At 39.3% G+C, this 27668-nt stretch overlaps 1 protein-coding gene across 42 annotated transcripts in view; it reads left to right on the top strand.

Moving 5' to 3' along the window:
* Window positions 1-27668, top strand: part of RIMS2 (regulating synaptic membrane exocytosis 2) — a 350853-nt gene that overhangs the window by 195621 nt on the left and 127564 nt on the right. For 22 of the 42 annotated variants that reach the window (XM_081013748.1, XM_081013735.1, XM_081013737.1 and 19 more), the window contains 3 exons: window positions 2764-2832; window positions 12569-12725; window positions 15569-15685. In XM_081013748.1, the coding sequence (XP_080869874.1) occupies window positions 2764-2832; window positions 12569-12725; window positions 15569-15685 (343 nt within the window). Of the gene's footprint in view, window positions 1-2763; window positions 2833-12568; window positions 12726-15568; window positions 15686-24944; window positions 25011-26634; window positions 26743-27668 lie in introns of all 42 variants that reach the window. The other 20 variants (XM_081013719.1, XM_081013717.1, XM_081013738.1 and 17 more) reach the window with 2 other exon arrangements.

The raw sequence follows: 27668 nt of genomic DNA, 5'->3' as shown, positions 1-27668 counted from the left end.
ACACCATTTATTTTGTTGATAAAATGCTTCTGCTGCTTGTTGTGCACCAGTTCAACTGCTGTGGGTTTCTTATTCTGCTTTTCAGAGATAGGCCCTTGCCCTTGCGTTATTTCTAATTTTAGTTGCTTAGTGTTATAAGCATTTGCTGAAAAAATCCAATGTTTTTCTGGACTGTTTCTTTGTTTTGTCGCCATGTGAAGGTGTATATAATAATATTAGTAGATTTGTTGAATCTGGTATACAGTTTGTGAAATGAGACAGCCATCGGTGATATTCAACTATGTTTTACTTAGAGCAGACCTGCTGAAATTAATCGACCCAACTTACTGATATCCATTAATTTCAATGGGTCTACTCTGAGCAAAATCTAATTGAATACCATCCCATATTAAAAGGTTTTGACAATGAAGTGCTGAAGTAAAAGCGAAAAATTAACTTCAGTATTTTGGAATTCATGAGAAACGTGATATTGTATTATATTGGTTAGAGCAAAACTGGAATACCATAACCAGGTTTAATTCACATAATTGACAAAGGTAATGCACCCATGGTTCCTGTTAAAAGTACCACCACCACAACCAAGAGAAATAAGGTGGGATGGGCAGGCTGCTAAGTGATGGGAGTACAGAGCATTTCTCAATTTTTCTCAGCTTCATTTGTTTCTTGCCCACTGAAGGGTGAGAGGGAGAAGGGTTTGTCCCCTAGAATATCTTCCTTCACAAATCCTCATAGCAAGCAAAACTTACTGTGTAAGTTGTCATAAGGCAAATAGTACAAAAATGAAACAGGTTGAATCTTGTACAGCAGCTGGTATCATTAATTTTTAGCAGTATTCTTTCATACACAGCCCAGATCCTTTGCATAAAAGTTGATTCATGACTGGTTAATCAACCAGTATTTTTCTTCTAAAGATCACTATTCTTAGCATTCTCATTCTTTATTTGGCACTGTCAATGTCAAAAATACAATTGTGGCAGTCCACTCACACAACAGCTAGTCTGTTCATCAGAACCTTGTTGTTAGCACAGCACAAGAGCCAATTCTAATGGGTTTTTGATGCTTGCAAATTATGTTGTGCAACCACTATTATTATTATTATTATTATTATTATTATTATTAGTGAGAGATAAGTTGGTGTGCTACTGCTTGCACAATGATGTCAACTTTCAAGCTTCTTGTGCTAACATTATGTTGGATCTTACCCTTTTCCTTTACAGCTACGTTTTTCAGTTTACATTTAGTGGATCTTAATTCTAATTTTAAAAATAGTTGTAGTCTTTTCCAACTCTGTGCCATCTGCACACTTTTTGTGCAAACTCTCCAATAATGCAACTCATTAACAACAATGTTGAACAACAATAAGGCCCAGCAACAATACTTCTGAGACTTGAGTTTATATGGTTTCTCAGTTGCACCATCCATTCATAGTATTTCAGTGTTCAATTTCTACAAGCTGATACCAGCAATTTGATACCACTAATTTGATGCCAAGATCTTTTGGTCAGTGTTCTCTAGCTCAAACTTTGAGGTAAAACCAATCCAAAAGTCTTGCTAATGACAGACTACATTTCATTTTCTACTTTTATTTTCAGTCACAGAAGAAAATCAAATTGTTTTGATTTTGTTTGTTTTTGCTAGCCATTAATTTTCTTTTCTTTTTAGGGGCTTACAAAAGGGTTGCTTCAAAATTAGTACAAATAACTGTAGAATGCTGGTTCTGTAGTCTGTCTTCCTTTTGTGCTTTGAGAAATTATAAGTAGGATGTTCGTTCTTCAGACATTTTAGCTCTTGTTTCTGCTCTATGAATGCTTAAGTATTTCTTATTCTAAATGTGGATCCTATAGCATGTTGTATAATTCATCAGCTGAGTTACATACCAATTCAAATGCAGCACATGAATTCAGCCTCAGAATATCAATCATATAAAATTGGTTGCCCGTTCTTTGTGTTTTCCATTTCCAATAGCTTTTATGTTATACCCAAAATATGGAGCTCTATTTGTACACTGAATACAAAACAGTTGTGCTGTCAAAACAAAGGCAAGGTATTTAAGTGGAAGGACGTGTTTATTGAGGTCATGTTGTGTTTCAGTGTACAGTGAATAACAGTACCCTTGCTCCTTGCAAAAATGGAAGAAGGAGAGGAGCTTATTCTGTGCTACCTGTTGCTTAATTTCACTACATTTGGAAAATACACAACAGCTGAGGGAGATAAACTTCTCTACTGTATATGAAAGATACAAGTTCAATATCATTCAGTTCGACTATCTTTACTAGCTTGTTCAGCTCTATGATTTAGTCCTTTCATATCTTATTTGTATATACATTGAGGGCTAAAGTGACCCCTCCTGTCCAATAGGATTATTTTATTGTTGACAAATAGGTTAAATGTGGTTGTAAACTGTTGAACAATATCTGCCTGCTGTTGTGTAGGAAACCGAGAAGTGGGTAAGCATATTTAAAATTAAACCAGAGTCTCAATTTTTTCTTACGTGACCTAGTGTTAAGGTCTGATAATAGACTTTGGGCCAGCTTTTGCTGATGAAGCTCTAGTTATTTTGGTAAGTATTGTTATCACTCCATTAACATTTAAAATACTGCTTTTCTCTGCTTTTCACAGCTATAATTTGTTTTATAGGAGACAAAAGCATACATGGAAAGATATTGAGCCTTGTTAACAATGACCAGCAAGCCTTAATAAATGTAGTACTCATTTAATAGAACGGCTATAATTAATCCTATGATCCTCTTTTTCTTTTGGCAGGGTCCAAACGAATAAGTGATAGTGAAGTCTCAGACTATGATTGCGATGATGGAATAGGAGTAGTGTCAGGTAACAAATTTATAAGATTTTAACACTGAAAAAGTTTATATTTATAATTTGTCATGATAAGTTGATTGGCTTACTCTTTCATTGTTGTGTTTTAATTAAAAACCTGCCTGCTTGTTTATAATAATAATAATTTTTTATTTATACCCTGCCCTCCCCAGACAAGGCCGGGCTCAGGGCGGCTAACAAGCAATAATAAAAACAAGTTGAATGATTACAACGTAAAACAAAATTAAAATACAACATTAAAATATTGAAACATTAAAATATTAAAATGCCTCATCGCAGGAGGAGAAGGAAAAGAAAAAAGAAAGAGAGGGAGGGAATCAAATTGGCTCCAAGCCAAAGGCCAGGCGGAACAACTCTGTCTTACAGGCCTTGCGGAAAGAAATCAGATCCTGCAGGGCCCTGGTCTCATGAGGCAGAGCGTTCCACCAGGCCGGAACCAGAGTTGAAAAGGCCCTGGCTCTGGTTGAAGCTAATCTAACTTCCTTAGGGCCCGGGACCACTAGGGTGTTGCTATTTATGGACCTTGAGGCTCTCTGTGGGGCATACCGGGAGAGGTGGTCCCATAGGTACGAGGGTCCTAGGCCGTGAAGGGCTTTAAAGGTCAAAAGCAGCACCTTAAATCTGACCCTGTACTTCACCGGGAGCCAGTGCAGCTTGAAAAGCACCGGGTGAATATGCTCCCATGGCAGAGACCCCGTGAGGAGCCTCGCTGCAGCATTCTGCACCCGCTGGAGTTTCTGGGACAGCTTCAAGGGCAGCCCCGCGTAGGGCGAATTACAGTAGTCAAGCCTGGAGGTGACCATCGCATGGATCACTGTGGCCAGGTCGGGGCGGGAAAGGTAAGGGACCAATTGCTTGATGCGGCAAAGGTGGAAAAATGTCGCCTTGGCTGTTGCTGTAACCTGCGCCTCCTTGGGAAGGGAGGCGTCAAGGATTACACCCAAACTCTTAACAGAAGGCAATGGCACTAATTGGGCCCCCGCAAGAGAAGGGAGTTGGTCCCTCATCCCCATGTCATCCCGACCCAGCCATAGGACCTCTGTCTTCGAAGGATTTAGTTTCAATTGGCTCCCACGAAACCATCTCGCCACAGCTTCCAAGCATCTGGTCAATGCGTTCGGGGCTGAGTCGGTGTGGCTATCCATCAGCAGATAGAGCTGAGTGTCATCAGCATATTGGTGACAGCCCAGCAGCGGCGTAGCGTGAGTTGTCAGCACCCGGGGCAAGGCAAGTAATTTGCGCCCCCTAACCCGGGGCAAGGCAAGTAATTTGCGCCCCCCCCAACCCCTAACCTGCCGATCTGAGTCGAGTTGCTGCTGGCGCTGCCGCCCAAACCACGCCGCTTGCCCGGAGGAGGAGGGGGGCAGAGAGGCGAGGAAAATGCAACATGGCCCAGCAGCAGCAGCAGCGGAGGCGGGGCTGTGAGGAGGGGCTGCCTGGCACGTCCTCCGCGGCCCTGACGCGCGGGGCTGAGAGCCGCTGCCTGCCGGACGCCTTCAGCCCGGGCGCGCGCACAGCTCGTCGGTTCCACGAGACATGGGGCTCTGCTACAGCCTGCGCCCGAGGCTCTTCGGCGACTCCGGAGGCAGCGAGCGCGCCCCCCCAGATGTTGCGCCCGGTGCGGCCGGCCCCCCTGGCACCCCCCACGCTACGCCACTGCAGCCCAGCCCAAAGCTCCAGATAATCTGGGCAAGGGGGCGTATAAAGATGTTAAAAAGCATCGGGGAGAGGATTGCGCCCTGCGGCACTCCACACACCATGTTTAGACATGCCATGAGGTAACTTGGCATGCCAATGGGATCTGGAATCCCAACAGAAGTGTTGAGCAAGTGGAAATGTTAATTCCTTCTAAGGAGTGTAGGTATCACATGGTATGTTTTACTTCAAGCTGCTTTTTCTGTCCCCTCCCCCTCCCCATCTCTTCTGGCATGTAAATAGTTTAACACTTTGAAATATAGGAAGGCACAACTCTGCTATCTTATGCAGGAGCCCCAACAGCAAGTACAGCTACAAACTAAATATGCTATCCAACCACAGTGGTTGTAGGCAGCTCATCATAACTGCTGTCATCCCCTATTGGGATTTTGTTAGCTTCACTTTTGCCTGAGCTTTGTTAAGTACATCATAGAGAGATATAGTTATTTGGCATAAGAACATTTTATTGTTAGCAGTTCCCTTAGAGCATATTTAGTAAGCAGATGTTACATCCATTCTGGATTTTAGTAGCATGTTTAAAGCAGATCAGTTTATAGGACCTAGGCACACTGCACAAATGGTCTCTAAATCATCATGTTAAAAGAATGGGAAGTACCTATTCATTGTTCCTTTTTGTCATCAAACAGAGTGCTAGTTCCAGAATCAGTTTCAAATTAGGTTCATGTAGTACAGTGACCATATCTGCAATTCATTCTCACTAGCAGTAGCATATTGTCATGAAATGGGAAACTGGACTGCTTTTACCCTGTTAGTGTCAAATAGCTGTGCCATATTTTGATATGCATTATCATTCATAAGGAGGAAATGTGTGTATGACATTCAGTCCAGAAGATGACAGCTCAGAAGAAAATACTCATGAAAGCTTGGAGGTGAGAGCTCTTCTAGGAAATAGTTCAGGATGTTTAGGATGAGGGATTTTACACAGTACTGATTGGCACGTGTTAATTTTTTTATACTTTATTTGTTTGAAAAACCCATCTAGTTTGTACCCATTTAGTTGGTATTTCTTAGCAAATATTACATAAAGAAATATTGTCAGTGGAAACCACATTCAATTCAATAGTCTTTGTGCCAGGAGAGCACTTTGAAGAGAAAGAGTTTCTTTGTAGAGATGCTGACAAACATTTCTTTCCTCGTTGTTCCTTCTTTCTGTGCTGGAACTTCTCAGCTTGCTTCCAGACCTCTGGAATCTAAATAGCCTTCTGTAGATTGGTGGGCAGTCTGCCGTACCCTCACCAGATGACTCCTCCTCCAAGAATGATCTGGCGAAAGATGATTTGGAGCCCCCAGATACTTAGGAATAGCCCAGAACAGCAACTGAGGACGAGCCAGGACTCTCAAGGGAAACTGGCAAGAATCCCTCTCTACAGAGAGGGAGCTCAGCATCTGAAGCAGAGACAGAACAACCCCTGGGAATGGCAGAGCTTCAAGAGGCAGACTGATACCCTCACAGTCAGGAGTGTTTTGTTGCAGAAGGGGACTCCCAGTGAGTAAAGGACTATTCAAGAGCAGCTCTCCTCATGAAGAGGACTCTCTGCAGAAACCTCTAAGAGGCTGCAGCTGAGCCCAGCTTGCGGTTCTGACAGCTCTGGCTTTGAAGCCTCCATGCAAGGCTGGTAGAGCTGCTGGAACAATAGCTTGTTGACAGCACTGTGTCTTGTACCTGATCTTCTGCTTACTCTGACTGCCACTCAGCTTGCCTCATTCCTGATTAGAACCACTGTGTGCCTGGAATTGGACATTGGTGTTGTCTGTGCTCCTTATAGCCTTGGTTATCTGAAAGGTTCCCTGCAACCTAAAACCTGTATAGGGCAGGGCACAGTCTCCCTTTCCCCAGTCCTATTTGTTTGGGGGTGGGTTTTTTGGGGGGGGGTTAGGAAGGGGGTGACTTTTCATGGGGACCATGCCATGGGGTGAAGTGAGATAAATACCCCTTCTCACTGTAGTCCCAATTATTGTTGGGATTCCTCAAGGGAGTAATTTAGGGGGTGGGGGAGATTTAAAGGCCTATGCTATTTGGAAAGGGGAGGTTTAAAAGTGATGGATTGACTTCTAGAGTGGTGGCACATGCCATAAGGCAAGGGTAGGCAATATTGTATTCTCCAAATGGTGTTGGAGACTCCAGCTCCCTTATTTGTGATCATTGGCCATGATCATTGATCATTCCCCATAGAGCATGTCCTTGGGGATCCTGCCGTCTTCCATTCTGTGACTATGATCAAGCCAGCATAGACATCACTGAGACAGGAGTGTGAACATGCTGGGAATGTGGGATTGGGACAGCACATCTTTGGTTGGGGCTGTGTCCTGCAAATCATCTTGATGCAGCACACATGGAAGGAATTGAGGTGTTCTTCCTGGCAGGTTTAAGTTGTGCATGACTCACTTCAATAAAGCAGTGTGCTCAACATGTAAGCCTTGTAGACTTTCATCTTGGTATCGGTTGTTAGCATCACATTCTCCCATACACTTTTGGAGAGACGAGCCATTGTCGTGGCTGCCTTGCCAATATGATTGTCCAGTTCAGTGTCGATGAAGAGGTTGCTGGTTATGGTGGAACCCATAACCAAAATTGTCTACCATCTCAAGCATATGGTCACCAATGCTGATGCATGGAGCCCATGTGTGGACAAAATGGTTGATGAGACTCTGTAGTCCTTCCTTGGAGTGCCATAAATTAAACGTGAAAGAAGGAGGTGAACAAGATAATAATAGAGCTTTGAAATGTTTTCTTTCTTTCCTCCCCCCCACATGTCTACTTTAAAATGTTGGAATATAGTTCAGGATTTTTTGCTATGCAGGAAACAATTGCTTCACCAGATTGCACCTTATACAAGTGAGTGCTTGTCTGCTGGGCTATTTCCATGTTAATTCACCACTGCTGTGTCAGGTCCTTACCCACCTCACATTAGAGTACCCAGATTTAGCAGAAGCATTTGGGGCCCAGACTTTGCAGAATTTGGGGCCCAGACTTTGCAGAATTACATGTGGCAGAGAGAGACAGTGCTTGACTCTTTGCTTGACTGATGCTTCTCTACTCCAAATCACTCTTCAAAGCGGGACTTCCGGGTCAGCGCCATCGGTGAATGGCGGAGTTCCTCCGATCGGAGGAACGGGCTCCATGGAAACTGGGTCTTCCCACCGCGGCGAAGGTGGGGACCCGCTAGAAATCCCAGGCGGAGGAAGCCTGGGAATGTGGGGTTTGGCAGGGCACCAGGAGCGCCCCCCCCACTCACCGGGAACCCCATTTTGGGGCACCGGAGCGAAGTGGGGTGAGTGGCGTGGTGCTGCGAACTGATTGCTATTTTCACGGAGTGAAGCCGCACAGCCATTGCCGGAGAGCGCTGACTTTTTCCTGGGGACAATTGGATTTAAAACAAGTACCCGTGAGTAGAAACGGAAAATTGGATTAAGAAATATCTCAATTTGGCATCGAAGCGGGAAGGTTCAAAACAGGAAGTCCGCCTTCCGCTTTTTGTATATAGACTAAAGCAAAAATTTTGTAAGCTAAAGCCTGGAAAGCTGTCAAAAAAGTTTAAATTTCCTTCATTTAGAATTACTGAAACCCCCTTGGAAGCAGAAGAAAAGGGGGGGAACTTTGTTCAACCCTAGCAGGTAAGGGAGTGAAGAAGGATAAGTTTCCACCGTCTCTAACCTGGGAACGGGGTGTCAGAGACAGAAATCGTTGGAGAGGTTCATCGACTGTGAATGGAATACTTTGACAGATAGTTAAAGAAGAGAAACAAACTGATTCCAATGTTGCCTTTTGCATTCTAAAGAAACAAAATATCTGAAAAATGAAAGTAATTTTCCTTTGTTGGACTTGCCTTAAAAAAAAAAAAATGGATACAAATAGAAATTGTCTCCTCTAGAGGGAGCTTGTTAAATTGTTGCTGCAGTATACTTGAAGACTCAACAGCTGTGAGATTAAGATCGTGGGATCAGTCTCTTCTGACCTTGACTAAAGATGAGCTGGGAGGAAGATTGGGTGCTTGCTCTATGCAAGACAAGTGCCTTGCTGGAACAGATGCACGAGAAGATGGATTTGATGAATGAGAAAATGGATTTGATGACTGTTGTGGTTAATAACTGTGGACAAACAGGGAACATTGATACAGAAATCATTCAGGGACCAACTCATGAACCTGTACTGTCTGGGCAAGTGCAGAAGATAATGGAGGAGGATGCGGTTGCACCTCAAATAATACAAATGGAGAGACCCGAGGCCCTACAGGAGCATAAGCCGCTGTCATTGAAGATTGAAGTTGGAGTGGGCCAGGGGGAGTTTGGAGCTGAGGAGGTTCCTAACTTTGGAGAGACCTGGAAATATGCTTTTAAATACTTTTTGGATTATATCGATGACTGTGGGGAGTGGGACTGTGGGGAATGGGCGGGTTTGATGAAGAGTGATGGAGACAATTTTGGGTTGGAATTCCCCAGAGACCTACTTCACAATGAGAAAGGAAAGAAATTAAGAAAGAGACCAACAAAAGACAAGGAAAAGGGCAAGTATAAACAAGAAGAAGAAGATCTGCAGAAGGGACATGGAAGAGACTTAAGGGCCTCGGACATAAGGCTTCCAGGTTGATGGACTAGATGGAATAGACAGTAAGGACTGACACGATCCGAGACCAGGAAGAAGAGACATTGGATGAAGATTGGAAAAAAAATATAAATAAAAACTTTCTATTTAGGGAATTAGCTTAAAATTGATGAATATTAGGGAAAATGTTGGAATGAAACTATATGACTCTAGCAGAAATGATACCAGGAGTTATGTATATTTGAAAACTAAGATTTAAGTTTTAAGGTATTTTAGGGTAAGATAAGGTTAAATAAACTAAGGTAATTTGAATAGCAGAATATGGGGAAAGATGGAAAGGATTTGTTGAGCTAATTATTAGGTTAAAGTGTTAAGATAAATTTTGTAACAAAAATTGAGAAAGATGGAAAGAATTTGCTGAAATAACTAATTGAACTAGAATGCAAGAAGGGAGGTGTGAGGAGGTCAATTAAACAAGCAAATGGAAGTTATAGATATGTAATTTGGGATTTGTGGTTTTTTTTGTCTTCCTTTTTTATCTTTTTGCTATACTGTTGTATTGGTTTCTCCGGTTTTTTTGGTCTTTTTTATGTATTATTGTGTTGTTTTTTATTTTTTCTTTATTTTCTATAATTCTGAAACTACTAATAAATATTATTTAAAAAAAACAACAACAAATCACATTTCCAGTTTGCAATCCCATGGCAGGAGAAGTGGCTTGAGTGAGGCAATATGGAACAGGGAAGCAGTATTTCCTGCTACTTTTCTGCTCCAAATTGCCCCCTCCTAAAGCGCTTTTGTTTGTAATGTATCATTGGACTGGCAGTTTCCAAAATCAATTCTTAACAGCTACTGAGAACCTATAAATTTAGTAAGACTGCTGTAAATCTGTGCCTTCTGCTAAAGGTAATGGATATGGTTACTGCCCTGCAAATAATTTTGCTGATTCCTATGCCTTAGATGTATTAAGTTGCATTTTTAAAGGCTGAAGCTCTCTTAAGGCTGTCTCATGGTTTTTCTGTCTTCCCTTGTTTCTGTAATAGCTCCCTGTATAATATAATCAGCACATTGAATGGGCATATTTTCAACCTCCCCCAGCCTTCCAGATTTTTAATTAAGATACTAAGTGTTAGCAGCGCTAATGGGCTCCCCCATGGAACGAGTGAAAATGCATTATGAGCATATTAGCTGTAACATACCACAAATTAGTATTTTCCAAGTAAGGGATCACTTTATTTTAAACCTGATAAATGAAAATTTGAATTCATACTTTACTGTAACCTCCATGAATTCCCCCCCCCCCCCATATTTTTTATGTTGACTATTGAATGTTTAGTTTAATTCTCATAGTGGATACTGATGTACAGGAAATTAAATGATTCAAAATAAGTGAGGCAATACCGTTTATTGGAACAATCTCTGTTGGCAAAGGCTGATGTATGGGGCTAGGAATATGTCATCTAGCCACCCATCTTAGCGGTAATTCTGTGATGTCATGGAATGTTCAGTGGCATTTCAACTGCAGAGTTAATTAAACTTTTAACAGTACTGTACAATGTTCATGAACAGCCCAGCTTTTTATTTAAAAAGTGAAAGTTTGGTTGGGATTAGACCCACTCAGAATTATAGGGATTAGTATACTGAGGACTGCAGAACTATATGGGGGAAGAGCAAGTGCAATAGGGAAATTATAAAACCAGTAGGCCTAAGTCATGGTGGTTAAGGAATGGACAATATATGCAAAGGGAGCCTGTGGAAAAGATAAAGAATGAGGAAAGGAGAAAATTATTTAAAAACTCAGACAGAACATAAGCACCAACGCCACATGTTGTTGGCAAAAGTGGAGGAGATGCATATAGAAATTCCATTAGGGAATATTTTTGGGAGTCACTGTGGCTCAAGAAAACAGGACAAAAGTCAGCAGTGGGCTGAACAAGGTTTTGTTTGTTTGTTTTAAAGAAAAGTTTGACATGGAGTTGAAATGAGAGCCAATAAGAATGCCGGGCTATGGAAAATCTTTGAACATGGTGTAAAGAGCAGGACCCCTCAAATATCTGAATTGGGGCTTGGTCTGGAGTTAGGGATGAGGAGTGAGGTTGCCAAATTTGCTGACTGTACCAGATTATTCAGGGTAATAAAAACAAAAGGGGGTTATGAAAAGCTCCAAAAGAATATTCGCAAAGTTGGTGAATAGGCATTAAAGAAGCAAATGTAGTTCATTGAAAATGTAAAGAGAAGCATATTGGGGCAAAATTTCCCAAAACGTGGGGTTTGAGCTGGCAGTGACTGATGAGGAAAGAGACGTTGGGATTATGGGGGATAGCACAATTAACACATCAACACAGTGAGCGGCAGCTGTGAAAAGGCGAGTTAGGGAGCAACGTATCAAAAGGTTTAAAAATAAAACTGCTAATATTGTTATGCCTTTATACGAGTCTATATTGTGACCATACTTGGAAAACTGAGATTGCTACATCTCAACAAGGATATTGTAGAGTTGGGAAAGGTGCAGAATCAAGGGGCTGGAGCAAGTCCTCTATAAGAAATGTTATTTTATTTCCTTGCTTATTTAAGGCATTTACACCCTACCCTTTAGCCAAAAAGTCTTCCAGAGTGGCCACTCTCAGATTTACAAACTAAAAAGCTATGACACACAAGGAGCACAAATGGGAGGGAGGCTGGGAAAAGCAAGGTCAAGAACAAGTTCTTACAACTTTTGAGAGTTTTTAGTTTAGAAAAAACTAAAAGAAAAACTAAAAAAGATTTTAGAGAGTTTTAGTTTAGTCTAGTTTAGTTTAGTTTAGTTTAGTAAAAGAGCAAGTAACAGGCATGGGGCAAACAAGTTGGATAGCGATAAGATTTTCTGCCTTTCTCAAAGTACTAGAATCCAGAGTTATACAATGAACCTGAATGATGGGGGATTCAGGACAGACAAAGGGAAATACTTATTCTTAGAGTACATAGTTAAATTATTTAATTTTCTACCACAGGATGTAATGATGGCCACTAACTTTGATGTCACAGAGAAATCAATGGGGAATATCAACAGTTACTGGTTTTTCTGATATTCCAGGAACAAAGGCAGCATACCTCTGAATATTTGCACTGGGGAACATTAGTAGGAGAGTGCTATTACCATTGTCCTGCTTTGGGGCCCTTGGTAGGCCACTGTGTGAAACAGGGTGTTGAACTAGATGTCCCTTTGGTCTGATACAGCAGGGCTTTCATTATGCCCTTATGAGTGTCTTTACTTGGGCAGCACATGTGAAGCACTGTGAGCAATTTGAAAAGTGGTGTATAAATTCTACCTGTAATTATTTTTAAAATTTGACAGCATTATATATTGCGACATCTTTTCTCCAGGGTGCGACTTTTCTGCCATCTGTACAAATCTAACAAAACAGAAAAAGTGAAATGTCACCATACCTGTACTGTTAGTTCAGCTCTCTCAACCTTCCCTCCCGCTCCCAGATTACCGACATAATGGGCGAGATCTTCAAAGCTCAACACTATCAGTGCCAGAACAAGTGATGTCATCCAATCACTGCTCTCGGTCAGGGTCCCCTCACCGTGGAGACAGTATAGGAAGGACAAGATCATGGTCTCCCAGTGTCCCTCCTCTACAAAGGTAAATTATTGTAATGATTTAGGCTTGGGTTTGTTGGTTTGAATATGACATGAAATTATGTAGATACTAAAATTATTCCTTTAAACTCAAGATAATGGGTGAGAGAATATGAAAATCCAATTGCTTTTCTGTAGTAACACAGATATTTTTGCTTATAATATAGTAATGGACCTTATTAATAATTTGTTTTGTCACTTATCTTTGTAAATGACTAGTCATACAATGTAATTCTTTCCATTCAGAGCAAGAATGATTGCTCCTTCATTTATATCTCTGCAATCCAAGCAAAACAAAACCAAAACCTCTCTGTGGTGTTTTTTCCTAAGTGTTTTTGCCAGCAACTGATGTAGTGACTATTGAGCTTTATACAGATTATGTATTGTACTAATTTGCCATCCTACACTGCCTATATGGGTTCATATCCCGGTGAAACTGATGAAATAATATTTTCCCCCAACTGTTAGATATGGTATGACTTTTGCAACATTAGCATTAAAAATGCCACTTGAATTCTGTTCAGCAAAGAAAGACCTTATGTTTATGTAAAAATCTTCAGCTCATTGATGTAAAATATAGATTTAGGATAAAGTCTGTTCCAGCTTAGAGCAACAGTGCAGTTAGAAGTTTCATATTGATATTAGCCTCTATTATTTATTCATTTTTAAGCCTAGTTTTTATGTTATGTATAAATTTATTGTAACTTTTTCTTGAAAGCTCATTTGCAAAAGGATAACCTGTGTTGGAATATTAATAACCTGTAGAACCACCAGTGGCTGGTTATTTCCTACCCTGCCTGTCATGGTAGATATTAGATATTGTTAAGTTGGAAGATTTCTGCTCATTGAACATGCAAGCTATAAAATAAGTTCTTTATTGAGGACCATGATCACAACCATTTTTTATTAGTATAAATCAATCTACCACAACATGGAAACTGATACTTTTCTCTCTCTCTATCCAACAATAAAAATAGTGAAAGTGAAAGATACAATAGTCAGTTACTCATAAATTACTCATAAATTGCTGAGACTTGTAATTATATATCAGTAACTGGAAGCTTGCAAAATCACATTCAACAGAATCACATTCAGTCACATTCAACTGAAAATAATGTTTGTGTGTTAAAGAATTTATTCTTAATTCCCCCCAGATCATACTAGCAACCCTAAATGTTAATGGACACAAGAAACTAGAGTGCAGTCTTAATTATTTATTAGACTTACTTATGCCCTGCTTTTGAATCAAATTCAGGTCCAAAACCACCTTAAAAAGGTATCATGTAATTAGCAGAGTTTCCCAAACTTGTGTCTCTAGCTATTTTTGGACTACAATTCCCATCATCACTGACCATTGGACCTGCTAGCTAGGGATGATGGGAGTTGAAGTCGAAAAACAGCTGGAGACCCAAGTTTGAGAAACCCTGAGAGATTTGTCTATGGGATGTAGATGGAAGAGTCTCTTCTGGGTATCTGAACTTCAATTATCTTCATTGTTCCAAGCAAAACTACCCCAAATTCTGTGTGAAACTTCCCCCCTAAAACTTTCTGTGATACAGCAGCTAAGTCAATATATGGAGAGACTTCTGCACCCTGCCTCTTTGACCATAGATTCCACAGCCACATTTAGTTAGATTAGGAAGTACAGTATCTGAATGAGTTTATTTTTTCCTGTACATGGGCAAACTGGACGCTAGTGTTATGGGGTATCAGGAAAAAGTGACTAAGTCTCCAAATTTACAGGACTGCTCCTGCTCAAGGCTTAAGCCATTCTTAGTAATCAGCCATGATCTGAGGACACATAATGCAACTACCTTGTTATTGCTAAGCAAGTCTGTTCAGAGCTTTAGTGGGAGACTCCCGCACCAAAAGGTAGCAGCAGACATGAATTCCTTATTGTGGTCCATTGTGAACCTGGAAATTCCCCCTTCTGACAGTGAGATGACTTAGTTTAGCTTTTCCTTATCTCTATTCTGAATGTCTTGGATGCCTACAGGGCTGTTTCATATTTTATTTTTCTATTAATTGACAGATATGCTTCCTCAGTGTGTACCCCAAGTATTTAGAAATTGCTTCCTTAATTTGGGATGGCCATGGTTATTGTTTAAACTGACAGGCATTTAACCACCTGTCCTTGCTAAAGGAGAGAAAGATAATATGAAGAGTTGAGTGTTGTGTACCCCTCTTAAAAATATCCAGCATAAGGAAAACATCTAAATCATATTTTGTATAATTCAAATAAAACAATACTGTGCTGGTGCAGATGCAACACTGGCACTTTTAATCATGGCTAAATGATCAGAAGCCAGGCACAGGATTGCACATTCCTTTCCTTCCTGCCTTAACCATGATCAAGAAATGGACAATAACTAATAAATCTCCAGGTTTTCAGGTTTAATAAGTGTTTGGTTGGCAAATGATGTTTATTTTGCATAAATAATTCCAATTTGCACACTTTTGTCTGAAATGGAATGTTAATTATGTAGATTTCACATTTTGTTTTTAGATGGCATTGGCTAAGTGATGTGCAGTAAAATTAAATATTGCAGTGAATTGTTTGTGGATCATGACAGAGGGGGTGAAAATATTCCTGGTGCAGATTTCCCAACTCTTCCCTACCTTGAGTCTGATTTTTTCTTCTTCAAATTTTTCCCCTCAGCGAGAAGGCAGTACATGCCAATTTTTATATAAGATGTATGCATAGGCAACCAATCATATCAGCTTTGAACAGATTTCGTCAGAGTCAAGGATGTTAAAGGTTACAGCTAACATTTTCATTAACAGGGCTCATTTTAAAGAGAACTGCTCATTTCCGCCTTCATGACATTGATGGTTTTGTTTCTTCAGTAGGAATGTGGAACAGGGGTCTCGAGGGACCCGATCTACTCCTGCACATTACAATACCATGAACCGAATGGATAGACATCGAATAATGGATGACCACAACTCCCCAGACAGAGAGAGGTAGATATTCAGATGTAAAAGAGGAAACAATAATAATACATTTTAGACAAAACAGAATCAATTCAGATTGATACTTAAACCTCAGCATCTCCAGTTTACAAAAGTGAAATAGTTAAATTTGCCTCATGCTATTTCCTGCTATTATTATTCTTTATTACATATAAATAGTACCATTGTTTGCATTTACCAGTCAGGAAAGCTTGAAGAAAGCATGCAAGAAGAACATTTTAGCCAAATAATTGAATCAATTCTATGGGCCTTTTATTTTACCTTTGACAATAATCACATGTTAGAATGAAAACTTGGATTTATTTATTGTATTGGTAGAGATTAGAAATATCCAAGGATTTCCCAGTTTGATTATTATAATGCTACACTTTGTTGTTGTGCAAACACCCCTTCCATGCACAAATGGATGGGTTTTGCTTTTTAAAAAGGTGTTCACTCTTTACCAGCTCCCAGTGTCAGAACTCTGCTTCCATGAAAACTTCAAAGAAACCTCTAGCTCAGGCACCCCCAAACTCGGACCTCCAGATGTTTTGGGACTACAGTTCCCATCATCCCTGACCACTGGTCCTGTTAGCTAGGGATGATGGGAGTTGTAGTCCCAAAACATCTGGAGGCCATGTTTGGGGATGCCTGCTCTAGCTGGACACATGATTAATATATAGAGCTGGGGGAGGGTGGGGATATGTTTTATGAGGAAGTACACTTTGTTAGTACCTTTTAAACAGTGTTGCTTGAGAAATCTTTTCTATAGCAACCTGAGATCTACTGACATCTTGGAATTTTAATGAAATAGAAGTGAAGCAGAGATTGTAGTTGGCTTATGTTGCTTACTCTGCAACATTACCTGAGGCATTTTTTGCTTCCGTTTTAAAAAATAGACAGGACATTTTTCACCTCATTAACTTGTGTTAATGAAAATTGAATTTGAAATGTTCACCTCCCTCAGTTTCATAATATACTTACACTTCGGTATTTTTAACACCTTACCTAACAAGATACCAGTATATCTTCCACAATCTTACATGTACAAAAATCAAAGTTCCTTTTTTTAAAAAAAAGAGTAATATCATTAACAATTTTTCTGTTACTATTTTTCAAACAAAAAGCAATATTTCAGACTGTCTGAATCATTTACTATAATTTCTAATTATAAATGACAGAAGCAGCTAGTAGCAAGTTTTAACGTTTTATAGAAAGTTCTTGTCTGGCAGGGATTCAAAAAATCCTTATCCAAATTCCTGAAGTGATTTGATGCATTCACAGGAACTCTGTGGTTGTTTTCTACTAGTTGAAATACCAGTCCCCCAACCCAAAAAAATTCTGATCTACCAAATCCCACAGTCCCCCTATTAAAGGTACCTGATATTGTGTGGAAAGAGGGATGCAGCAAATGTTCTAGAGCAGGCGTAATGATAATAACAACAACAATTTTATTACTTATACCCCGTCCATCTGGCTGGGTTTCTCCAGCCACTCTGGGCGGCTTACAGTGCATATAAAAACATAGTAAAACATAAAAGATTGTTTGGATCCTAACTAAGAATTTAAACAGCGTGACAGTTGATTTTGAGGTAAAGTTAAGGTGTCTTTCTCTGCTATTGAAGTAATGGTATAATTTGAAGTGGATTGTGCTTTTGAACTGTTTAGCTTTAATTAAATTTCCTAAACACAAATTCCTCCATTGTGCTTAAATTTAGAATGCTAAATGCCTGATTCACCAGCACGTTAAACTGGACCAGGCAAATTTAAGCTGGCTAAATCTTTGGCTTTTTTGACATGTATTAGAGAGAGAGGGGGAGACAGACAGACATAATTCTTAAAATAACAAATAGCAGACTATGGGTAGCAGATTCTAGGCACCATTTCCAGAATAAGAGACATATTCCAGAACTGATACGTTCTGCTGTTCTTTTCAATTTAAAAAGCTGTGGCCTAGAGCACCGAAATACTCTTTCAAGCCATCACTTATAGATGGTGTGGCGTTAGGTAAGATGCTATCTTTTAATGGATGAACTCATGCTGCTGAAAGAGTATGCAGACAATTGAGTTAAAAACTCGACTTCAGGCAGATGCTTGACAGAATTATGTGAACCAGAAACTGCATACTCTTTAAGCCACTGTTGTTGGCCCGGTAAATTATAATAGCTTACCTATTTGTTCTTCTACTGCTTATTCTCTGGGGCCATCAGAACAAAATATACCAAAGTTAAACAGATAGTTTTGAGTATTCTTTGCAGGCCTGGTATCAGACTTTCTTTATAACTGATGCAGCCACAGTGCTGCACATACTGATAAGTGTGTCAACAGGGACTTTTTCAAGCCCTTTCCTTTTTCTTCAAGGACACTGAAAGAAAGGGCAAAACAAAAATCAGTTCACCAGAAAGAGAGAGAAAAAGAGCATTTTGTCCCAATAATCTGGCACTTGATTGGAATATATGGTACTGTTGTTCTGCCATTAGACACCCAAAACTAACTTTCAAAGATTGTTACTTACTCTCATGGTCATCATTACCTCAAAATAGTTTTATGAGCCTGAAAGCACCATAATTTAAAACAGTATATTTTCCTAAAAGTTATCAAGCTTGAAAAGTCTCTAGTGTGCATTAAAAATGTATTTACAAATATCCTCTGCATTGAGATATTTATTGTTCCAAAACTATGGTCATTTAATAGTGCATTAGCTGAAGGATGAAACAGCCAGCTTCTCTGTTTATTTTTTATACTATCTTTTCTCCAAAGAGCTTAGTTTGGTGTATTTGCCTCCCCCTACCTTTTATCCTCAAAATAACCATGTCAGGTAGTTTAGGCTGACACCAGTAACCTTTGTGGCTTAGTGGGAATTTGAAGACAGGTGTATCCAGTCTAAATTGAGCACTCTAACCAGTGCACCACACCAAAGAGTTTTCAAAGGATCCATTTGCTTAAATAGTGCTGCCCAAATTGTCTACAAAATGGGGTGGCTCACTTTATAGAGCAAAAGAGACATGGAAAAGCTCTCCTTAAGGAGAGCAAAATTTGAGCGGTTTACCTTCTCAGATTTGTCACCCCATCCCCCTGTCCCCCTGAGCTCAGTTGGGGTGGGGTGAGGCAAGGATGCCTCATTTGAGAGAGGTGCAGAGGGTTGCTACTAGGCAGATGACATTTTCTGTTGTGGCTCCTGATTGTGGAATGCTCTTCCCAAGGAGTCTCAGCTGGTGCCAACTTTGTCATCATTTCAATACCAGGTTTAAAATATCTGTGCTCCCAGATGTTTGGTTGTTTGGTTGCTGTTATTTGGTGTATTTTATTTGGCTGTTTAATTGATGGTCTTACTGAGGTATGTAGAGGTTAAAATGTTGCGTATTTATATATTTATATATTTTTGTATTTTTATTTTTGTTGTCTGTTGGATGTAAATTCCCTTAAGACTTCACAGTGTATGGTGATTAATAAATAAAGTAGCAGCAACTGCAGCAGCAGTAGTAGTAGTAATAATAATAATAATAATAATTGGACGTAAGGTGTTTAGCTTCCCTTGCCAGCATATTCATTTTGCTGTTGAAACTGAGACTGATTTATCTGTGATGGAGCAGACTTGAGTCTAAACAAATAGGATTTGCTGTTGTCACATCTGTTTTTGGCCTTAAAGTATAAAGAGCTAGGATTCCAGAATAAAGGAGGGAAATTGACATTGTCAGTACTTTGTCAAGTAAAAGCTTATTGGAAAGTTTCTGAGCAGTTGTAGTGTGTAGCGTTACGTAACCACCTTGGGAACTCTGATAGAAAAACATGGTGCAAAATGAAGAAATAAAATACTGTATCATTTAGCAGCTTAACTAAGTATATGGTTGCATTGGTGCACTAATTCTAGAGTCTGGTTGCAGCTCTGAGGGTATTTCTTCTCTTTAAGTCGCATGTGCTTCTTGCTGCAGTTCTGAAGTTGAGGCTGAAAGGGTCAGTGGCTATATGCTTACACTGGGAAGCAACATTTGGCCCTTTAAGTTGCTAGCTCATTGTGGCAGCAGGAGAATTAGGCTGCATATCTTTTCAGAAGTAAGTCTCATTGATTTTAGTGTCAATGCTGTAATTATTTATAGTTTCCTGCTTTTACAGTTCTGTTAAGTTGAATAAAGAACTAAGTGATTTTAAACTGGTGAAAACAACGTGAAATAAAGAGACATCGTTGTCAACAACATTAATATACATTCTCATATATGAGAAGAAAGTATGACAGAAATTACTTGAGGGTTAAGTATGTCTTATTTTCTGCATAAGAAATGATCATTTTTAACCAGTCTAAATGTGCTCAGAAATATCCAGATTTAATTGTTTATATATTACCCTCTGGCCCCTGGTTGGCTATGTCTGATGAACCAGGGGCAGCTCCAAGCCAGCAGAGCACTGGAGAATTATGCCCTCTCCATTTCCCTTGTGGTACTCATGCTGCAGATTAGCCACTGTCCCTTGCAGTTTGGCCACCTATCCCTTGAAGGATCTTGTGGCATCCCAAACTAACAAATTTTCTGTAGCAAAACCTATTGTGGTCCAAATATTACTTTTCCAGATGCATGAAACGATATTCTCTGATACAGATATAAACAGAATGACATGCACATACAATGGGGGAAGATAAAGGATAGAGTGTCCTATTACTCTGTAGAGTGAAATGCAATCAAGGTCCAGTGAAAAGGGTAAATGGTCTATTTAGCTTGAGTGTGACCTATTCCTGCAGGTAATGAATTGGCAAATCAAGATGAATAGACAACAAACACCACTTTGCTGTGCCAATTTATTATGAGTAAGGTCACACTCTCTCAGTTGGATTTTTTTTACCCTAGAACTTGTTTGCATTCCATTCTACATAGTAATAGGTCACACCTGTCTCTTCCATTGATGAGTCCACAGGTATCTCTTGGTAATAACATCTCTCTTCAGTCTATACATGTGTGGTGTGTGTAGATACAAAAAGCCTTGTACTTAGCAGATTAGCTGTTTATCTGACAAAGTGGATTCTTGCCCATTAAAGCATCCAAATCTAGTATTACAGGTTACACCAAAAGCTACTAAATCTGTATAACGTGAATCCAATATTGTCTCATTCTATATGGAAATATACAAGGCATTAGTTTGTTATTAATTAAAAACAGTTATGTTCTTCCATTCCACAGTTGTATATAGTAGCTTACATCATTGCTTTAAACCAATTTCATAGAATGAAACAAATTCATAAACAGAAAACTGTGAACATTAAAACTCAAAACAGCACCAAGCCCAAAGCACATTCTCCTCCTCTGTCAGTCCAGAGGTTTGAGAAAGATAGGATTTTTGAAGGAGTTTGTTCAGAAAGGGGGACCACTGACACTTGGAAAAGATTATTCCAGAAAGTCAGATTTGCTACTAAGAAACATTTGCTTCATACTCTTGACAGTTTAGCTTCCCCAAATGTGTCTGGGGGGGGGGGTATTTTCAGCTGGGTTCTCGGCTAAGATTTTTAGAGGCTTGAAAAGTTTCATGTGAATTTCTCCACAGTTGCCATAATCTTCTTAACCAAACTGATTTTGGCATATCCTGATATTTCCAAAATGGGTACACTGACTGTGTGTATCAAATGCGCAGACATTGTTCATATATGTTTAATATAGTTCTGCAGGAACTTATGAGGCATTCTGTGAATATTACAAAACAATATATTTCCATTTACAAAGTATTAATTTCACAAAACTGAGGCACGCTCCATTTGATGCATGAAATCAGAATGAAATTAACACATTTTAACAGCTTTTCTTTGGGAAGAAGCATTAGTACAGTTGGTCCTCCAATAGTGTTGCTCTGAATATTTTCATGTACCTTTCTTCACTATTTATGTCTCATGCCTAATACAATTGAACCTTCTCAAATGTATCAGTAACTCTGGGCTGGTTCAGAAATAACATTCTTGGAGTGGGAATGGTGATGTCATCAATTTAAAATGGCACCTTAGTTTGCATCTTCTACTCACCCTGAAGGCAGTGTAATACTCTGCTTGCTTAATTCAACACAAACACCTCTCTCTACTATTGGGGGCATCATTGTGCTGCATTGCCTTCAACCTTTCCAGTCCCAGGACCCAGCAGTAGGTCATACATGAATTTGGGGACCCACTATTTCCCCCCCCCCCAAGCTTGTATTTACATGGTGTTGCTGCTGCTGTTGCAACCTACCTTAGGAATGGATCCAAAAGGGAATAAACAAGGGTGGGGTTGACTTTTAGCTATCCCCAGGGAAAAGAAATACTAATGGATGCTAACTTTCAAAGATTTCTGGTGTGCTCTTGTAATGAGAAGAAATATAGGTTAAAATTTCAAATTGCTGTGTTTTAGCTTATGCGAACCTGAAAAAGTAGCAGTAGCTGTTCTTTACAACAATGCATATTTGCAGTATTGGTGTCCTCCAGAATTGTCTCTAGGTCTGATATTCACAGATTCAGTAAAAGCTTAGTTAGGTGCAAATTAAGTTCAAGTCAGAATAAGATCAGGAGAGCTATGAATGTTGCTGATAAAGTCTCAAATTGATTTATTTATAATAGGGATAAGGTATCAGGAAAGGAAAGAGGAACAAAATCACCCATACCTGCCAGGTTCAGCTTAAGTGAACTCATTATTTTTCCTTTGCTAAGGCATCAGTCCTCTGAGTAACTGTTTTCACTGAGAGAGCTGACAAATCCAATAATCTATGGAAAATTACCTGCATAAACACAGAATTGTATTACTGCCCAGTGTAATTTCTTGAATATAGTGGTCCTCGTTATGGTATGCTCCATCTTGATAAAGGCAGGATATATACTGAGGTTGCATTTTCCTGACTCAGACAAGTCAAGTTCTGCAGAATGGCAGAGCTTAAATCTCTGTGCAAGCTTTAGCTTTAAGTATCTCCCGAGACCAACAAATCATACTGCATTGCTGTTCATACTGTGATGAGAGCTACTGATTTTGATCTGCCAAAATGAGAAATTTTGATATGACAGGCTACTAGGACATGATCCATGACAATTTATGCTTTGAGAAAGAAATTGCTATAAAAAGTCACCTTGATAAAACCAGTACCAAACTGGAAAAAAAGTTTTGTGATAGTCTTTCCAGAATAGAAAAAGACTGAAACCAGCTTTCCTCTTAATAGTTGCCACTGGAATGATGCTAAAGCAAAGTGTTATAATAATTTAAACTGATATGTACAGTTGTATTTTGATTCTGGGTTGCCTTTCCTAATCTGCACATAAATTATTCTGAATCTAGCAACATTCCCATCTGACTTTGTCTTAAATATAAAATGAAAATATTGTTTTTATAACTCTAGAGATGAATGGTGACATTAGAAAGGTTGATAGTGGGGTATCTTGAATTAGGCATTTTTCCATTTGTTACTGTCTCACCTTGTTCTCTCCCCTGCACCACCACCACTGTTTCTAATGGAAATACCATAAAATGGTACCTTGTATACTCAATCCATTATTGCTACAATATTTGACTTATCATGAAGAAAAGAACATTCAATATTTGTTTGTCACTTTTAGCCAATATAAAAAGGGCTGGGTATATGAGTAGCAATGGGTGAATCAGTTTGTTTCTAGTCTGTGTCAGTTTGACATGTATTCACTCATAAATCCGTTTCATCTCATTTCCATAATAATCTGTGAATATATTTTTAAATACACAACAAAAAATTCACAAATTAAATATTTGATTTTTATTTTAGAATTACATTTCTAAATGTATTTTCTCCTGACATACCTATTGCTAAATGCATTTTTTCCTAATGCATATTTCTAAAGGTATTTTGATATGCTTTGGAGCCTAGAACCACAATGGAATATTTGAGAAGTGTAAAATCTGAAGGCTAACTAAGTACTGATCTAGACATTAGTCCAGGAGGTGCTGATCAGATGAGTTCATATCAGAATTTGCAAATACCAGATTCGTCAAGGTTCCTTGTGATACTTCATATCTTGACCATTGGGTTTAATTAATTCTAGAAAGGTTGAGGGTAGGAAAAGGCTTCTGCCCCACGTACCAGGGAGTGCCATTTACAGCCCGATGTGGTGGGGTTTGGGGAACTGTTGGTGACAGGATTTCCCATGTGACTGGGAAGCGCTTTGTGTACCTTCCAGCCATGCAGGAGGTTGAGAGATGAGCGAGACTAGGGAAGCCGACCAGCATTCAGCCTGGCTCCCTGAGGGGCAGAGCTTCAGGAATGGACCTGACTGGAGACTGTCCACTGTCAGGTACATTCCTGGAGCATATAAGAGAATATATTTTCTTCTTCACTTGGTTATCAGCCAGTTTAACCTCCCACCCTCTTCTCTGTACTTTAACACTTGCCTTCTTGCAAGGATAGGATAGTGCTCGATGGACATTGCTATGGACTGTCATTGGTCTCTGCTTTCAGGGTCAGGGAGCAATTTTGCTTCCAGGCAATTTGGCATGGTTCTGTAGATTTCCACCTACTTCATAGCAGTCATCACAATTTGAGTCCTCACTCTGGGAATGTCCTCTTTCTCCTGCCTAAACTTGCTGAATTTGATGCCCCCTATCTATATGAACTGTGGGCTGATTAGGTAAAAGGTAAAGATAAAGGACCCCTGGATGGTTAAGTCCAGTCAAAGGCGACTATGGAGTTGCAGCGCTCATTTCGCTTTCAGGCTGAGGGAGCCAGTGTTTATCCACAGACAGTTTTCTGGGTCATGTGGCCAGCATGACTAAACCGCTACTGGTGCACGGAGGACCGTGATAAGTGCCAGAGTGCACGGAAATGCCGTTTACGTTCCCACCGTGGCGGTACCTATTTATCTACTCGCACTGGCGTGCTTTCAAACTGCTAGGTTGGCAAGAGCTGGAACAGAGCAATGGGAGCTCGCAGGGATTTGAACTACCAACCTTCCAATCAGCAAGCCCAAGAGGCTCAGTGCATAGAATTAAGCTCCCCCATATCTCTAGGGTTTACAGATGTCAAATGCTTGCACTGGGGCAATAGAGGAAGATTATCACAGTGCAGCATAGCATTGTTCATCTAGGTGATAAAAATACCATTAACATCTCCTTCAGAGTTTTTCAGTATTCTGTGCATTTTTCCCATGCTTTTGTTTATGTTTATAGAATTATAATGATTAGAGACTATGATTTTGTAGCTGCTGTGTTGTCATGTCATTTGTCCTTCAGTTTCCTTTTTAGGATGTGTGTTCATCGGTCTTCATTTCATTGTCTTACATTTTCATTTTTTGTTTCTGCTATGCTTTCAGTCCTTATGTCAGTCTGCCTTGGTCTCAACACACTCAGTCCATTGACTACCATCATAGAAATGCCAGGTATCTGTTTTCCTGTGTGTGTGCCTCTGTGTGTATAACTGCATGTCCCTGCTTGCACCTATATTTTTACTTCACTCTGTTCAGGTCACTGAAGGGTATTGCAGGATTGCTTTATAGGCAAATATTTAGAAGATTAGTAGGTGTTATTTTTAAAGACTGAAAACATTCAGCTGTTTGTTTGCCTAACCATACTCTACTTGATAACACCCGCTTCCTGTTATTGGCATACATGAAATAGCAGTTGATTTATGTCTTTGAACTTCCAAATGTTAGAGTCAGGTCATTGATCATTCCAGAAAAGGTATATGGGTCACACCCACACCATATACCGTATTTAAGTGTATTTTAAATGTATTTTATGGATGTGACCCATATACCTTTAAAGCACATGGCTTCCCCCAAAAGAATTCACAGAGCTACAGTTCCCAGTACCTTTAACAAACTACAGTTTCTAGGATTCTTTGGCTGAAGCCACGTGCTTTAAAATGTATGGTGTGTGTAGTTTCTAGACCTATATATAACATTTCAAAAAGTCACTATCCCAGGCAGTGTTGACAACATGCAAGTAGGTTAATTTCCATACTGAAAGAATAAATGATGTTACGTGAAGGACAAGTATTAAAGCTGGTGTAGTGTGTTATCTAAATGGGTGAGCTGTGACCCAGGAAAGACCTAGTTGGAATCTCATCTGAGCTATGAACTCAGTTGGTAGCTTTACATGCACACCTGTCTCTTAGCTCCAGTGCTCCCAGCTGTAGTTTGGGGCTAATAATGCTACCTACCTTACATAATAATTGTAAGGATTATTGCAATATGGTACATGCGAAGTCCTTTCAGCCCTCAAAACTACAGTACTATATAAATGTTGTGTACTGTTATTGCTGTTGTTATTATTATTCTTAATTATTGTTATTCCAGAGACTGCGATGCAAGCAGAGTGCCTCATGAACTGCATGTGTCTGTAGCTTGACATAATGGTTTTCACTGTCAGCCTCTGACAGTAATGAACACTTCTTAGAAAGGAATAGAAGTCTTTCAGACTCGGGTCATGCAGTTATTGTCTCTAAATAGGTAGTTAGCACTGGTAATGCTGTTTGTATCTTGTGGATGGAGCAGCAGGTACAAATTTATATCTCCCTGGAGTGGGATAGTTGTGTGAATGAGAGAACATTACATCAAGGTCAGCACTGAAAGTGGCTTTGGATGTTATTGAAGACGTGTCATCAACAAATGCAGTTACTACCTACTTCTGCATTTGGATGGCAGTGCTTCTTGTATATTTGAAGGTGAACTTATGCAGAGGAACTTGTGCAAGCTACCACTTCTGCAGTTAGTAAATTTTGCCTGTGTGAATTTTGATTAGACTATCACCAAAGTCACTTGTGTGCCACTTCTGGAACTGTTCTGAGTTTCTCTTATTCTTAGATTTACAATCTAAAACCACGATAGTGCTTTAATTATCACTTTGAGAATGCTTTGCATTAATCATAAACATTTATACATTAACATCTGAATTGGTCTTTTTTTTCTTTCTTTGTCATTTGCTTCTCTGTGTTTACCTTTGTGTCTCATTTGTGTACATGTCTTAACTGTAGCTTCATGTTCATCCCTTATGTTTTGGCAGCAAGGATCACTCAATGTATCCTATCTTTTGTGAAGATGCAATCAGATTACTTCGATCCCGTACGATGTGCCGTACCTATTCTGAGGGTGCTTACTATGAATTTGAGAGGTATAATTGGTGTGGCATGTTTGTTTAGTCTCCCACATCATTCATAAGCAAACAGTACTCTGATGTTCAGTAATCTGCAATTTAAGTTTTAAATGGTACATTGGAAGAAAGAAGAAAAGGCACTAAATGCAGGAGTAAAAGGAGAGGTCTCCCCAAAGGTGCGCAAAATACATTATATAACTCATGATGTGTTGGATATTAACTCTTTCTCTGAGGTGACTCTAAAAACAAAATCCACATGCCACCCATTAACAATTCATTAATAAAAATCATATTCAGAGATAAATGTATCATAAAAATGAACATACCCAACTGGATACATAACAAGACTCACTAAACAGGGATATTATTTTATGACCATTAGATTAGTGAAGATAATCTGATCAAAAAATAGTAAGTAATCTGATAAAAAAAAATCTGATTAAAAAAAGTAAGGTTTCCTTTGCTTTATAGACTGTGTCACTGCTCTCTTTAATTTTATCATGTATTTTTGTTTGTAAATTTAAAATATTATCATCTGCATTGCTCCTAGAATTTATTCTAGGAATTTACTTTATTCTTAGAGAGCAGAAATTTTCTTTTTTATACTGGTATCAATCATTAATTTGGCCAAATAAATAATAATATAGAAGCTGATTTTCTCCCTTTTGCACAAATTACAGGTATTGCTGTATCATATCAACCTAATTTTACATAAATGGCATCCAGAAAAAAGGATATTGTTGTGATGTTGTGTGTAAACCATGGCGTTTGTTGAATTCCACAGCTTAAAGGGACTAATTAGGACTCTTTCATGTTGTGCCTTTTTTTCACCCCCTGGCTATATCAGTTGCATAATTTCAAGGCTCGTTATGTCTTGTGTCACTCTTGTGTTATGAGCATCTTTTTCTTGTCAGAACCAAACTACATTTCATAGCTACATATAA

This window comes from Podarcis pityusensis (assembly GCF_964106645.2).
Source record: "Podarcis pityusensis genome assembly, chromosome: 7".
Taxonomy (NCBI): Eukaryota; Metazoa; Chordata; class Lepidosauria; order Squamata; family Lacertidae; genus Podarcis; species Podarcis pityusensis.
The sequence above is the reverse complement of the archived record's forward strand: the minus strand, read 5'-3'. Positions and strand labels throughout refer to the sequence as shown.